This window comes from Pygoscelis adeliae, unplaced genomic scaffold, assembly GCF_000699105.1.
Source record: "Pygoscelis adeliae isolate BGI_AS28 unplaced genomic scaffold, ASM69910v1 Scaffold289, whole genome shotgun sequence".
Taxonomy (NCBI): domain Eukaryota; kingdom Metazoa; phylum Chordata; class Aves; order Sphenisciformes; family Spheniscidae; genus Pygoscelis; species Pygoscelis adeliae.
The window spans coordinates 1,156,429-1,172,077 of NW_008825499.1; the positions used below are offsets into that span (position 1 = coordinate 1,156,429).

At 44.3% G+C, this 15,649-nt stretch overlaps 1 protein-coding gene across 1 annotated transcript in view; it reads right to left on the minus strand.

The window, feature by feature from the left end:
• Positions 1-15,649, minus strand: part of LOC103923234 (neuronal acetylcholine receptor subunit alpha-7-like) — a 65,154-nt gene that overhangs the window by 4,548 nt on the left and 44,957 nt on the right. Inside the window, exons 8-9 of the mRNA XM_009331518.1 lie at positions 15,307-15,393; positions 1,745-1,854 (exon numbers count right to left, since the gene is read on the minus strand). Coding sequence (XP_009329793.1) covers positions 1,745-1,854; positions 15,307-15,393 — 197 coding nt within the window. The remainder of the gene's footprint in view (positions 1-1,744; positions 1,855-15,306; positions 15,394-15,649) is intronic.

Sequence of the window (15,649 nt, forward strand, 5' to 3'; positions counted from 1 at the left end):
ACTTGGCATTCACGCTTTTTCTCTTGAGATCTCTCAGCCCTGTCAGCTTGCCCAGTCTACAGTTTTCACAGTGTTTTCCACGGTCTCTGCTTCCTGATGGCATTTTTTTCATCTATGCCAGTTCAGCTGCCAGGCCATTGAACAAAGTTCCTCAAAAGTGAGAATTCGTTGCACGCTGTGTTTCCAGCTAAGACAGCAAGAGACTGGTAGAGAGCAAGAGCTGACCTGCAGAGCCTGTGAGCAAATTTAACATGAGCCATTGTGTCTAGGCTCCTTGAAAACAATAAAAACAATAAAATTGTCCATGGGGGCTGCTATGCTGCTGCATACCCTGTCCATGTAGACAGCTGAAGCATGTTTACCCAGATTTGTGCCCTCAGGTCTTGCTTACATGCAGGTTTATCCAGAATTCACATGCTCTGCTGTCTTGAAAGTAAGATGATTTTAAATGATACAGCACTTTAAGAAATAATTGTTAGTATGCTTAATTGCTGCTGCACTTTTTCTTTTAATTTGTATTGATGCTGCAGTTTATTTTTAGAGAGGCTAAATTAGAAAGCTGTTCTGTACTCAGGCTGGCATTGGTAATGATGCAATATTCAACATCATGTCAGGATAATTGTCTAGTATGACAAATGTGGTGAATGAGATACCAGAGAATGCTGAACAACCAGACTTCTGTGAAACCAGGACAGGTAGATAGTTGACTGTGACTCTTTGTATCTGCTTCTGCTTTCGTTCCTTTTCTTTTTGTAAATACAAAGCATACCTTGCTTATTCTAAAACGTGTTCTTAGGAAAAGGAGAGAGAAAAAAAGCACCATTTTCTTTTAACTTGAAAATCTAAAGGAAACACATTCCTCCTGAAAGCCAGCTGGCATTGCTGCCAGAATTCACTGGGTTAACAGAGTCTGCTGCTGTAGAGAAAAGAGGGTCCACATGCTAATGCACTGAGAATTGATCAGATGGCAGCAGACAAAATTGTTTTTCCACACAGACAAGTGGATGTGGCTTCAGCAGAAGGCAGATTTCCAAGCCAGGGAAGTCCAGGGGTCTCCTCAGTACAGTCAGACTGAGCACAAGTGTTGTCTTTCTGTTTCTGCTGATGGTGCATCAGCAGTGAGCTCTGAGCTGTGAGAAGCATAGCTGGGTTCAGTATTCAACACCCTCACTACACTGAGGTATTGGGGTTCCTGATCTTCCAGCAACTCAGGAAGCCAGCTCATAACTGGAACAGTTGCAAGACAGAAGTAAATTGGTTTCACCTCCTGTCTTTGTTTTGGGAGATGGCAGCTCTGTCATGAACTGCAGTGAGAACCTCTGTAAGGGAACAAAGCAGACAAAATGCCCAGCAGAGACCAGTAAGTGTTTGTTTAGTGCTTTGAAATGTCACATTTTATCATCAGTACTAGTGGCTGCTGGATAAGAAATCAAAGGTGTTGCCCACGGGGTTAGCACTTACAAAGCGGATGTGGGCAAGATTACTATGCCATGACTCAAACATCCCACTGTAAGTTTATATAGAAAACTCAAATAACAGATACTATTTTTAATGGAAAACCAAATTTAGTATGTTTGTTCTTTCCCTCCAATAGCAAACATGTGTCACACATACTGTCTGTAGCTGACTCTTCAGATTAATGGAGAACAACTTCTGCCCCTCATCTATAACTAGTTTGCTATAGCTTTTAAATTAATTTTTGCTTTCAATAAGCTGTTAAATATTTACCACCAAAGCTGCTTACCCATTTGGGCATCTTTCCTGCTTGCGGGTCATGATGGTGAAACTGCAGAACCAGCACTGTTACCACCACAGACAGACCAACAATGACCATGATGCTAGCAAAATACTGAGCTGCAAGTAAAAGGAGGACTTGGTTAGGAGGTGAAAAAACAAACAAACGGCAAATAATATTCTTTGGCCATGTCCCAAGATCTACATTTGAGAAGCTCTGCATCACATCCAAACATCCTCTTCTCTGATCTTCCACAGTGGAGCATTTGAGGCCTTTGAGGTTTCCAGTGTATCTGCTCAGCTCTCTCATCTCCAACAAGGGAAGGGCTAGAATCAGTGAAACACATAAATTGCTTGGCTTTTTTTCCCAGAGAGGAATGTAGCCCCCCTGCTAAGGACCTGCTCCCTGCCTGCTGCCAGGACAGCGAGGAGCTGAGCTGACCAGATCCACTGAACACCAGCATCCCCAGCCCTGGGCCACCCTGCAGTACCAGCAGAGATGCTGGAAGGAAATGCTGTCCTCATGGTGTCACTGGACCCCCTCAGGAAGTGTCACCAGACCCCCTCCCTCGCCCCACTACTGCTCACAAGGGGTTAGGCATATTTTTCAGCACTCTTCTCAGCCTTCAAGACCACTTCTTTTGGTTCCTGTGAAAGCACGCTACACCTTTGCTGAGTGCTAAATTTAAGCTTGCCATGCAGGAAAGAAATCATGATCATGAACGCCAGAACTGAGACTTGAAACCGTATCTCCTAAGTGGCAGTACAGCTTCCTCATGCCAGGAGTGAGGTTGATGCACTGGAGTGTAATGAGGGCTAATGACATTTGAAGGCTGCTGTGGCAAAATACCAGGGAGCATTACCGTTGGCTGATATGATGGGGCACATGACGCTGCCCCAGACTGCAGCCTCCTCCCAGCCCTCTCTCCTGCAGGTTGCAGGAAAAGTAAAAAATTCAATACAGCCTCCAAGACAAGTTTTGTTCTGGCTCTGTTTCTTAATACCACTTCCCACTGCCTCAGCAGCAAAAAGCTTGTTCATAATAATGAGGTTTTCAGGCCTTCCTGAAACGAACGCTGCAATTGCTTCAAGAGGCAGGCATGGCTTTCCATGGCAAAATGAATTATGCAGCTGGATTAGAAAAATAGTCCTGAGGGTGAGGTGAATTGGGAGGTTTCTGTTGCACTTATGAGAAAGCAGAGCCAACAGCCAGGCAGAGCAGAGCAGGAACTGAGGTTTCAGGGAAGCTGGCTGATCTGATTCCAGTATGCCCCATGTAACAGAAACACAGCAGTGTTGATATCACTGGTTTAATTACCGCCATAAGTCACTAAACAACTTCCATAAATTCTACACATTTTGTTGTCACCAGACTCCAAGAGCCTGAAGTGGTCCCTTTAAAATGGCTTTGGCTAGGATATTTCACAGATCCTTGGAAAATTAGTCACCTGGTTAAACTTGGAAACAACTTGGTATTATCTGACTCAAGATTCCAGCCAATGATTAGCAGAGGAATTCACACTCTCAGGTTTTTGTGCCGTAAACCCAGGAACAGAGGTCAGGAAACTGCTTTGGAAAATTGCTAGTAAACAGGGAAAACAGTTCTCTCAGGAACAGACTGGGAGCTGTAGGGGAACTGTTGACCCATAAAGAAAGATGTTTTATACTTTTGCCTGATGATAGGCAAGGAAGATGTCTGGGTGTGCATCGCCTGCATTTTGCGGGAGGCCTTCTGTTCAAGGTACAGTGAAGTTTTCAGTTGGAAAGTAAGGATGGAGTAAATAGTGCATGGTACTTCAGCCCTATTATCAGTGTCAGGCAATGAAATGTCACAAGATATCTGTGAAATGAGAACTGGCAGGTAGATTTATGCAGCCCAGGTAGGTGCAGGTTCTCTATTCATTTCAGGGGGAAGAAAGCCCCAAAGCCCTGGAGCAGCCCAGACCTACTCTAGGGCTGGATTTTACCAGCCCTGAAGAATCAACAGTGAAAGGGGAGGAGGGAATTAGCAATGGCTGGCACACCTGTCACGTTAGCCTTTCACATCTCTAGTTGGAGATACGATGAAGACTGTTGCCTCCCTTCCTGTGGCAAGACAAGGTAGACCTAACAGTCATTGTTCACAAAGGAATTGCTAGATCTTCTGCCCATGGGTCTCTGATGGAAAACATGACTCCGTGCTTACAATCCAGACCCTGTATTGGGGCAGAGCCACCCATAGGGATGGCTAAGACCTAGTTGGGCCTGGGTTCAGTGACGGTTCACCTGTAAGGGAAGGAAAGTCCCCAGAACTGAGTGGGTATGTCCACGAGGCAAAATGGTGCTGGCTCTGAAATGGTATCCATACCCACTCAGCATTTCCTGATCTTTCCGTCCTTTAATGCTACATCCTCTTTTTCCCAGCAGCAGAAAAACATGGTCCTCCTGCAGCACTCAGGAGAACTGGTGGGGAAGAATCCTGTGCTGTCTCCCATGCACCTCCCTAAAAGCATGGCTTAATCCTCCTCCAGTCTGCTGGCTTGGCATCTCTGTTCCTGGCGGTCTTTAGCCCTCACACCAGCCACATTAAACCCATTACATGAAAGCTACAAGGGCTGCTGTCCCTTTTCACCTCTAGCACACCCTGTGATATGACCTTGATGCAACCTTCTCCAGCAACCCTGTGAGCAGAGGACCCTACCTGCTGAAAGGATCAAGATACAATGTGCACAGATAACACTTTCCTTGGAGCCACGGGACTGCAGTCTTCACTCACACTACCTTAGCCCCACACAGCCCTGAATTAGCGAACTCTGCTCCTGGGCCTCCACTGATGTTGCTGAACACAGAAATAAGCTGCTCTCCTGTGAGATGTGGCACAGGAGACAAGCAGTGGAGTATGAACTGAGCTTTGATCTCCCAAGTGGCAGCCACAGTCCAGCCACCAGACTTTTTTCGCCAGTATTTTAGGGTCCGTCCTAAAGCCTACAGCACTTATGCAGTTAGGGCTTTGAAGCTGCTGCTCCTATAAAGTCCTACCCCTGCACGTGTCTGTTGGCAGTGGTAAATGCAAATCTAATTTTAGAAAGAAGCTCAGCCCCTTTCATTTAAACTGCAGAAGGGAAATGTTCAGCAACTATCACTAAGCATCTCTCTGTATCCTACTTATGAGCTCCTGGTTACTAGAGCATCCCTGGTATAGATGGGTCAGCTTGGAGGCTTTAACAAATTACTTCACCATGGGCAGTGTCAGGAACAGCAATCCCAGACAGGAGTGCATTTGAAAGAGCAGGGGCCTGGTTGCTGTATGTCAGCTGCTCTGAGGCACAGCTGGGAAGTGACTGACCCCTTCTGGAGGGGAACTGGTTCATTTGTACTCTCTGTCCTGGTCAGCTGCCACAGGCCAGGAAAAGGGACCAGAAGACCTGTGTTTGGAGCCCCTCAATATCCCTGACTTACACAGCGACATTCCCCAGGGATACCGAGGTCTGCACTGATCACCGCTAGATGCTCTTCATGTGTTTTCAAACCTGCATGCTGTTTTCTTCAGCAGTTTTGTGTGAATGGAAAAGTGGAAAAGCTGTTTTGGATGCTCGGTTGATCTCTTTCAAGTAATATGAAGCATTTGTGTTTCTACAATTGATTTCCTTCCCTTTCTTTGCCGAAGGAGGCATGGTGTAACATGCTACCTGGACTGCTGTTTTAACATCTGGGAGTTGTCAGCCTCCATCTCAGAATTGTCAGAAGGTGATCAGGTGCTGTTGTTATAGCAAATATGGATCTAATACAGCCACAGATATTCAGAAAGCCTTTTTAAAAAATCAGTGACAACAGCTATTTGTTCTTGCAGGCATCCTCTGACATCACCTATATCAAAAGGATGGCAATGACTTGAAATTCATAACTTGAGTGACTTCCAGTACCATTTTTGGACCTTCTGTCCCATTATCTGATGTTAGAGAAGCACCTTAGGATTATTTTAGAGATGTTTTGGAAGATCTGCTGCTTGAGAGGAATTAGATTAACTTTAAGGACTGATTAGGAGCAGAAACAGAAACAGAAAACCTAAACAAAACAGAAACCCTAGGAGGAGCAAGATGATTCCAGATGGATGCTTTGCCTTGTTGATTTTATCACTGATCACGGACTGAGAAAGCAGTATATTATCCAGATTTGTTAAGATAGTTAATCATAGGATAGACAGAGCTTCTCCATTGTGACCAGTTACAGTCTTGCTGTTCCTATGAAATAGTGGGGGAAGGAGGAGAGTGCCATGCTCAAGTGTACACAGTGATCAAGTCAGATACTTCCCACTGGTGCTGCTGTTTGTATTCCTTCTTTGCAGCAAAAGTCAGGTTTTGTATATGAAATGATGGACTGGTTTAGAGCTGCTCTAAGTCAGGTCATTTCAGTCATTCAGTGCTGAGTGCTTCTGGTGAACTCTCAGAAAATGGAAGAAATGTCCCAGAGTATGCACCGAATGAGATATTCACTGCTCTTCCTTCTGGAAATGGTCCAGTTTAATGAACTGAAGCCTGTGGAGGATGCAGGAAACTTGAAACACTAGCAGAGGGGCTTCCAACGACCCTTCTTCTCTTCTATGGCAGGGACCAGGGCTGGTGCTGGGCAGATGCTGTTGCAGTCTACAACAGGTGATGGCAGAGTTTCTCAGAGACCAGGGAAACCAAAAGGTAGAGGAGAGATTCCCTTGCTGGCTGATTTACTGTTGTACACAGACAGCAAAGAAACATAGAAGAGGACATAGGCAGGAAAACCATTTCCACCGTTGTCGAGATTTGCTGTAGCTGGGACACCTTGTGCTGTCCATTAGCTCTCACTGACAGTAGGAAGTGAAGAGCATCATCTCAGTCCAGCTGATCCCTCATAAACATGAAATGTCTTAAAAGAGTGAGAGGCTTCGGGATTGGACCCTGTGTCTACCTTTTGGTTACGGTACTTGTAGAGGGCACAGGGGCAGTGTTTTCACAGTGTTTTCAAACTCTTCTCCTCCCACATGCTTTTGAAGTATAGAACTGGGTGTTTGAAAGTAAAACTGTTTGGGTTTTTTTTTAATAAAGAAAAAGCGTCCAAGACTCATGGCTTTGGGAAAAGCACCATTGATCACAGGGCATGAAACTGTAAGAGCTGCTGTGAATGAGAATTTCTGTTTCACTGAGGAGGCTGAGCAGGGTCCTGGTGCCAGCAAAGCACCAGGCAGGACCATGAAAGGGAGGGGGGAAAAGCACTCCACAAAATCAAAAAGAGACAGAGTGAAGAGAAGTGGCAGCAGCTGAGGACATACAGGCAGATGACGGAAAATGCAACAGGAGATTAATCTCATTTTCTCTCTCTAGTCAGAACCACTAATGCCTTATGCTTATAACTTACAACAATCTGTAACTCCTGGAGGTGGTAAAGCACCATATTGCTTCCTTGTCTCAGTAATTTGCAGCCTTGTTTGCTGTATGACTAACTGCAGGAAATCACCCCAAGCATCTGCTGCAAATGTATGTATTCACAGCCTAAAACCTTCATTCTTACTGAAATAACATACGCATGATAAAGAATGGCAAGGAGGGGACACAGCTTAAAGTAAGTCATGATAGTAGAGCCCTAAGCAGCAAGTAAGTGGTGTGGTTTTTAAAGAAGCAAGCAGAGGAGCTCAGCAAAAGAAGACAGAGAGAAATGCAGTTGTTATCTGGAGGTGAAGATAAACTTAATTTTTATTATGAACTATTTGATACATCCAGCCAAGGTGTCAAGCATCACGTGGATGTTAATCATAGGAAGTGACAGTTCCTCACATTCATGAGCCCTGTGTTCCGCTTTCGAACACTCTCTGCACACGCTAGCTTTCAGGTGATCCACACTTTCTGCTGTAAAACTCCTTTTAGAACAAAATACAGATTCTTGATCCAAAACCAATGGTGTTATTTTGGAGAGAGCTGGAAGGAAATAATGATTTGCAGCACTTCGAAGTTATTTGGGCATGGAAAAAAATTAGAAATTATTAAGCACTTCTCCTGTGCAAGGGGATGCCTTGAATTTTCAGGTGTAAAAAGTGTTTATGGGAGAAACAAATCATCTGACTGGCCTGAGAGGTCTGAACATTTCATTTCAAGATGTGGCTTTTGGGCAGAAGCATGCTGTAACTGCTTTGACAAAGTACTTTGAAAGTGATACTTCCTCAGAGCACTGGCTGGGGTGGAGGAAGAGCAGCCAGCTCAGAGCTCATTGCAGCTTTGGTCTCAAGCTGAAAGCATCCTGCTGTGGGTGCTCCTAGCTGTTTCTCTGTGTGACTGTACTTTCTGTGCCACCTGGGGCCTGAACTCAAAGACTGCAGTAAGTTTGGACCAATATGAGAGTAAAGAGCTGGGTGGGGTTTTCAAAGTAAGCATTTTAGGGTCTGTCTCTGCACAGTGTCACCCTGTTCTCACAGCAGTGGGACTGCAGCACAGTAAACCAGAGGTGAGTGCAAGGTGGTTGTGGGTGGGTGGAGGAGGGACCCCACAGCCTGTGTCTCACTGCAGAGTGGAACAAGAGGTGAACCTGCTGCTTACTAGGGCTTGGGGCTTAATGATGTTTTCTTAAAAACAAAACATCTGGTGCTGGAAGCAGCTGGGATCATGGAGGGAGAGGGAAAACTGGGGACAGCTACAAACTTTTCAGTGCCATGTGGCCCCGAATGTTTTCCCCTCCGGAGGTAATATTGCAGGCGGGGAGAAAGAAGGGTCAGGAAGCTGTGCTGGTTATGCTCATAACTGTGTTGCTCTCACTTTTCCAGAGCAATGGTTTTGGCCATGTCTGACTTTAACATGGGCTGTGGATTGATCTGTCTTTCTGAAAAACTGGCTGGTTTTGGCAGTGACTAAACATTACATTAGGAGCTGAATTTTTTTAAGTCTATGAGTCCAAACTAGCAGCTTATACTGAAACATTGATTTTTGAAGACATTCCTACAGCAGTGCAAGGTGAATGAGATAATGGTCACTGCTTTATCAGGTACCACTGGATGTGGGGAAGCATGACCACCAACTCTGTGATCTTAAGGAGGCACTAGTCAAAGGACAGTCATGAAGGAGAAGAATAACAGTTAGGAATCCGTCTTAACTTAGGGGAACTTGTTCCTTAGTGACTTCTTAACGCATGATTTCCTAGCCTTAATTAAAAGGTTGCTTTCAAATGGAAAACACAGTTTAATGAAACAGGTCAGGGATATGTAAACAGGGAGGCACAGTGCTCTTTAAAAAAAGGAATTCAGGCATATGTCTATTGCCTAAGGAAGGAACACAGAGACGGTCATTACCAAAAACGGATCTTATTATCCAGTGCTATTTACATGGATCACGTTGTCTTTATAGAAATAAAAAGAGCCCTTCCAGTTTAGATCTAAATTCCTCAAATGCAGTTCTCAGATGAATTACCTAAGCCTTTAGTTTCAATGGGCAGGATCTGAGTTGTACAAAAGCTTTAATTGAAATAACAGTATTTGTTTAATTTCAATTTTGTCACTGAACCAGGAAATCAACACAGTGGGACATGGATATTCCTTCTTACATAATGCACTAGACTGGGTGCAACGGTGTTATGTGGTAGGGGCAGGAAGGTGCATGAAATCCCCATGAAATTACTGGCATTTATAGTGCGAGACAAATCTGTCCATAATTGCACAGGTTTTTAGAAGCAGAAAGAACAATTGTTGTCATATACCTGAGCTGTACCACACAGGCTTTATGATTTTAACTAATGATTAGTGCACTCAGACCAGTAATTTCAGGCATGTAACACATCTGGAGTTCTCCGCATTTCTGTATATCCTTTCCTCAAGTAATGAAGTCCAGCTGTCTACTTACATAGACTCTTGATAAAAGTATTTTTAAAGAGAGAAATTAAAAGTAAGTCAAATCACGAGTGCAGCCAGACACACTTCCCATGAGGCATGATTAAGCTATACTAGGAAGGGTAAGTTTAGGACACAGCTGCTGCTGTATAGTCATGGTCTGAAAGTCTTTAAGGAGTTACACTCTAGAGATTTTAAGTGCCAGGAGGAACCTCCAGGACCCTGTAGCGAAACAAGCCTTGTTCATGTAGTTGACTTGTGTTGGGTTCTGGCCAAACTGTTGTGTTTGTAGATGTCATGGGACTTTAATGGTTTTCATCGAAATGGCTGAGCTGGTTTCTGTTGCTATGGGTGGTTAATTTTTTAAACAGAAACAGAGGCAACTTTGCTCTGGTTCCCAGACTTCTCCTTTCTTTGGCATCACAGATGAGTTTGCAGAAGGGCAGGGTTCAATTCTTGAAAGATCATGGTGCCTTGCTTAGCACTTATGCATGTTGCTGAAAACTGGGTTTTGGAAATATCTTGTTCCCCAAAAAAGGGAGGCTCTCCTGGAGAAGGACAGGAGCAGACATGCTGCTGGGCAAGGAGTAGCTATTTACTGATGTGAATGCAAGCCCCCAAGAAAGCTGAGTGAAAGCAGGGGGCAAATGTAGTGACACAGCCTGTCCAACTCGAATATCTCTTGGCACAGAAAGGGGCTGGCTCACTGTGGAAAGGAAAGCTCTACCCATCACCCTGCAATGTGGAGGAGCAGGAGGGTCCTGGTGTTCAAAGTTGTTGAGCAGCCTGCTGCTGATTTCTAGGCCAAGCTTTGTCACTTGCTCTTTACAGAAAAGAAGTTGGATTGGTTTTAATATGTATTAGCACAGCAGTCAGTAGTCTACATAGAAATGGGAGTCCATCGTGCGGGGAAGTTGCACATGTGGAGTAAGAGACTCTCTGCTCTGGGCAGCTTTATGAACAGACAGAGAATGCAGAGGACATACCAAGGAAGCGGGGAGCCACTTTGCAGAGAGGTAGAAAAAAGCAGGTGTCTTGCCCCACCTGCTTCCTTGTGATTATTTAGGCTGAGGGGTGCTTCATTTATTGTAAATGTAAGTTGAGGTCAAGGAAGAGTGGCCTCAACTAAGAAGAATCAGGATATGATTTCCACATTTCTTTGCAAATATACCAGACCTCAGAAGCTAGTTCTTTTCTTGGTGTCATATTAGACCAGTTTTCCTTTGCTCCCTCAACAAAGACACTCCAAACAGCAGCTGTAAGAATTTCCCATGTTATTACAGTTAAGTAGTTAAAACTGAGGTCAGAAGGCAGAGAAAAGTAAGAGGTATAGCATGTTAGGCGCTAGTGTTTTTGTACTAGCAAAGGCTGGGAGTGTTCACCCAGGTCCAGGTAGGTGTGGATGAATGTTTATTTTTAAAAAACAAGACCCTAAGAATACAATGCGAATTTTTAAAGTGCGTAGGGTCACATTTTCAGAGCATCTCTGCTCCCACATGCATGAAGACCAGTGACAGTGGCTTTTCTACACACCAGCAATGGATCTTTCTACTTCAAGATCAAATTACTTGCATCCTTCTCAAACCACATGCGTTAGAAGGTTTGTTTATTCCTGTAACCTGGCGCTAATTGCGCTGATACTCCAAAAATTGAACAAGCTGTCCAAGTGTCCTCCTTTTCCTCACACTCATTCCTGAGGATTTTCAACTGGACCAGAGATCACACTGCAGAACTGTGATCATGACCTGGTATATCCAGTTCAGCAGCTAAAATATCCCATTTGGCATCACCTATAAGATCGCTGTGGAGAGATGATGCTGTGCTACCTTATTAGAGTAAGGATAAGGTTTTCAGAGCTCAAGATCATGTAAAACCACACAGCCCAGCTTTGAGCACTTGCTGAACAAGGGCTGTTTGGGTGCAGAAGCCAAATGGGTGAGCAGTCTTTCCCTGCCTATTTGGAGTGGAGCAAGGAGTTAGGAGCAGGGCTTTAAACTAGGAATGCTGTGGAAGGGAGATTACAACCCAAATTTAAATGGAGAAACAGTGGACAAGGGTGGAAAGAAAATGGTGCTGGGTGGCCAGAGAAAGAAAGGAATGGTGAAACAAGGGAGGGAGGGACTCACCTGCAGAGTGAGCAAATGCATGAAGTCTGGGAAATATGAAGGAGCAACTGGAACTCTGTGTGTGGTCATGAAACAATAACGTTGCTGGGACAACTGAGATGTGGAGGGACATCTCTCACTACCAGAATGCTCTGATGTATAGGTACAAAGTTCTTCAGGGAGACCAGACGGTGAAGACAACATGGGTTGTGCTCTGTGTGAAGGAGCCACTTGGATGTGAGGGGCTCCTCTATGGGATGGATGAGTGCTGCTGGAGAGCTTGTGGGTCAGATTCAGTGAAGAGGCCAACAAGAGTAATGCTGTGGTGGGAGTGCATTATAGACCTCCCAAATACAGTGGATATGGGGATGGGGCCTTCTTAAAGCAACTCAGGGAAGCCTCTGTATCACAGATCCTGGTTGTCACAGGGAACTTGGTGGAGTTCAAGACCATGAAAGGAGTGAGGAATGAGAACAGCAGAGTATAGCCCTTGGATTTCAGGTGAACAGTTTCTAATTCTTCGTGGAACTAGTAGCTGGGATCCCACTGGAGGAAGCCCTGAAAGATAAAGCAGCACAAGAAAACTGCAAGGGCTTGACGTACAGCAGCCTCCAAGTGCAAGAAAAGTCCCTTCTATTACTCAGAGAAATAAGCAAACACATCAGGAGATAAGCATGGCTAAGCCGGGAACTCATGGTGGATGTCCAGTGCAGAAGAAGGGGGGATGCAGGAAGCAGGGACAGGCTGCAAAAGGAAAATTTGGAAGCATTGCCTGGGCATTAGGGTTGGTGTTAGGAATGTTAAAGTTCAGGAGTTGAGACTGTCAAGGGAGTCAAGTGCAACAGGAATAGTTTCTACCACTATACAAACGGTAAAAAGCTGAACAAAGAAAACATGGGCTTGATGCTGAATGGGGAGGATGATTTAGTGACCCTGGAAAGAGGTAAGGCGAAGACAGTGTGTATTTGCCTCAGTTTTCACCATCAAGGTCTCCTATGTCTCTGTGTTTAGAGACATGGTTCAAGAATGAGGAAAACAACCAGCAGTGTATGAGGACGGAGTCAGGGATTGATTGTGAGATCCAAATCTGTCCAAGAACCATGAGACCAGATAGGTGTCACCAAGAGTCCTAAGGGTATCGTTGCAAGGCCATGGAGATGGGGTAAGATCCCTGACAACTGGAGAAATATAGGTGTTGCACCCGTCTTCAAAAAAGTCCAAAAGGACAATCCAGAGAACTACAGCCCTGTCATTCTGACTTTGGTCCCTGGGTAAACTGGGGAGCAAGTCCTTGGGGAACATTTCTGGACACTCGAGGGAGAAGGTGGGGACTGGGAAGAGCCAGCCTGCATTTATGAAGGATAAATCATGTCTGACCAACATGATTGCCTTCTATAATAAAATGACAATATTTGCAGACAAGGGGAGTGCAGTAGATGTCATTTACATCAACTTTAGCAAGGCTTTTGACACAGTGTTCCACTTCCCGAGGTCCTTTCCAACCTGAACTATCTTGTGATCCTATGAAACAAGAGCTTTCATTGCACAGGGATGGTTGAGTTTCAGAGCATGCAGCCTGAGTGCACCCCAGCGAGTCCAGGTTCAGTTTGCTTTTGGGCTGCAACAAGGAAGCATCAGATGACAGTAGCCACAGGATTGTTTTAGACATCACTCATCTGGATACCTGAAGTCAGTCTCCAGGGTGTTACAAAGCATCCATGTGCAAGGATTATTCTTTTACAGTGTTTCACAATATCAAATTTGTCTAATGAACAGATGAAAGAAACAGACTGTGTTTGACCTACATGACAACTTCGAGAGATGCATTTCTAATACATTTGATATGCTCTAATTATTTGGGCATTAGGAAAAAACTTGCAACAATATACGCTGTCAACAAGGCATATTCATGAGAAGAGAATCCCTTATCATCTCCTTGACTTTGTGATCCAAAAAGGGTGGAAAGATGTGAAAGGTCCTAACAGTTGAGCCAATATTCATCTGGAGAAGGGGGACTTGATGCATCAGGGTTCCCCAACACCACTGCCCCTCACCCTCTCCTGATATGTGATGTTCACATAGCTATGCCATGATAAGTAGAAATTAATCTGTTATTACAGCATCAAAATCTGTATTAATACATAGCTATTAATAGCTTTTCTTGGTACAAACCTTACCTTCTATGATAGGGGACTGTATCAGTAGAAACTGGTCTGGTTAAAGCTAGTGGACTGTGCATAGGCAAGTACATCCCTTTACTAATTCCAAATGGCTTTTTTTATGTATTACACAAAGCAAAATTATGTGAAGACTGATCCAAGATGCCTTGTGTCTCCTCCCTACACACAAAGTTTCTCTTAAAATTGCATCTGCCTCTGTGAAGTCCTAGGTACATGTTCAGAGAGAGGTTTTGTTAGTTTTTTCGAAGCTCCTGTGTGACTCAGAGGCAAGAGTCCTGCTGACTTTCAATTAGATGTCCAAGTTATTTGGAGGCTTTCAGAAACTCTTGCCTATGGGCGTTGTTGCCCTTACTGTTGCATTGTCACCCTCCTTCCCCACAGTTAGGTCTGAGGTTTTAATCCTTGAAGTGAGGTAATAAGGTTATCTGAGTAAATGCTCTTTTGTCCTATTCATGATATATCTTGTGCGAGGCTTTAATTATACAATGGTGAGGTGCACCTTCCATCAGCAAACAGATATATTGTTAAATATTTTGTTTATTTCTACTGTCTGGAATGTGTACTTTAGTCATGATTTGTATGCAAACATAGATCTGAGCTCAGGACAAGTAAACAAGGATAAGTAAAAAATAACAAGCTCAGGATAAGTAAACAAGTTCTGAGTTTTCCTGTGGTGTTCATACTTTATTTTGTAAACCAGAACAGGTTTATTTTCTCTACCCTGCTATGACATTGAGGAGTTACACTTACTTCAGTTCACAGCTGAGAAACTGAGGCCTCATGAGATCAAGGTAAAGGGATGGTCCTATGAAAACAGAGGATGTAACAATGTCTGTCTGGCCCATGTTCCCAAGATGATAATCTGTCCCATAGTTTTCATCACATGTTAAAAATGCTCCAGTAATATTTTTGAATTTTGACCCTAGTACCTCGAGTTGCTCTTGAGGTATAGAAAAGAGAAGAGGAGAGGGCTGCAGGAGGGGAAGAAATGCATAACAGCAGGGAGGGCAGGTGACGTGGAAGAAGAAAGATGAATTTTCTCTATCCAGCAGCACTGAGACCTTCAAAAGCTCTGTGCACACAGCTTCATCCAAAGAGCTGTTGAAGGGACTTTATGGACAGACTCAATGAATTCAGAGCCAGGGCTGAGTACTATTCCAGTATCCCACTCATGCCTGTGCACTGGTGGTGTTGACTTTGTGCTTTGCCTACCCAAACCTCCACATTATGTGTTGATTCTGTGTCCCCTCAATCCTTGCAGTTACCAGCTTATCTGATATTTCCAGAGCGTTTTTGTATCCCTCATGTAGGCTCTTTTCATACATGCAAACAGTAAAGCCCAGAGGTTTACTCCTGACATTGCTGAAATGCAAACTATAGTAACAAAATGAGTCAGTCCTCAAATAAGCTTTGAACAGCTCTTGAGAAGCATCATACATTGTGCACAGAGCAGAGAAAATCAACTTACCTATTAGTGGGACTGAGTCAGAAGTTGCAGGCATGATCTCAGCCACAAGCAGCATGAATACGGTCAGGGAAAGCAGGACAGTGATACCTGCAGGGCGTGAACATGGAGGGGAAGGATGAGGAACATGATCTCTGCAGGTGCTTCTCTGATGTCTTTGCTGTTAAATATAACCTTGTCCTGATCTACGGCTAAGCCAAACCCATGACTTCATGTCTGTCAGTGCTGATGAGAACTTCCACAAAGTGAGAGCATTTTTGGATGCAACTTCCTCTGCTGTCTTTTCACCTTTCTCAATTAGACCCAAACCCTTGCTCCTCTTAAAGTAATGGAGAAATCTTTCCTG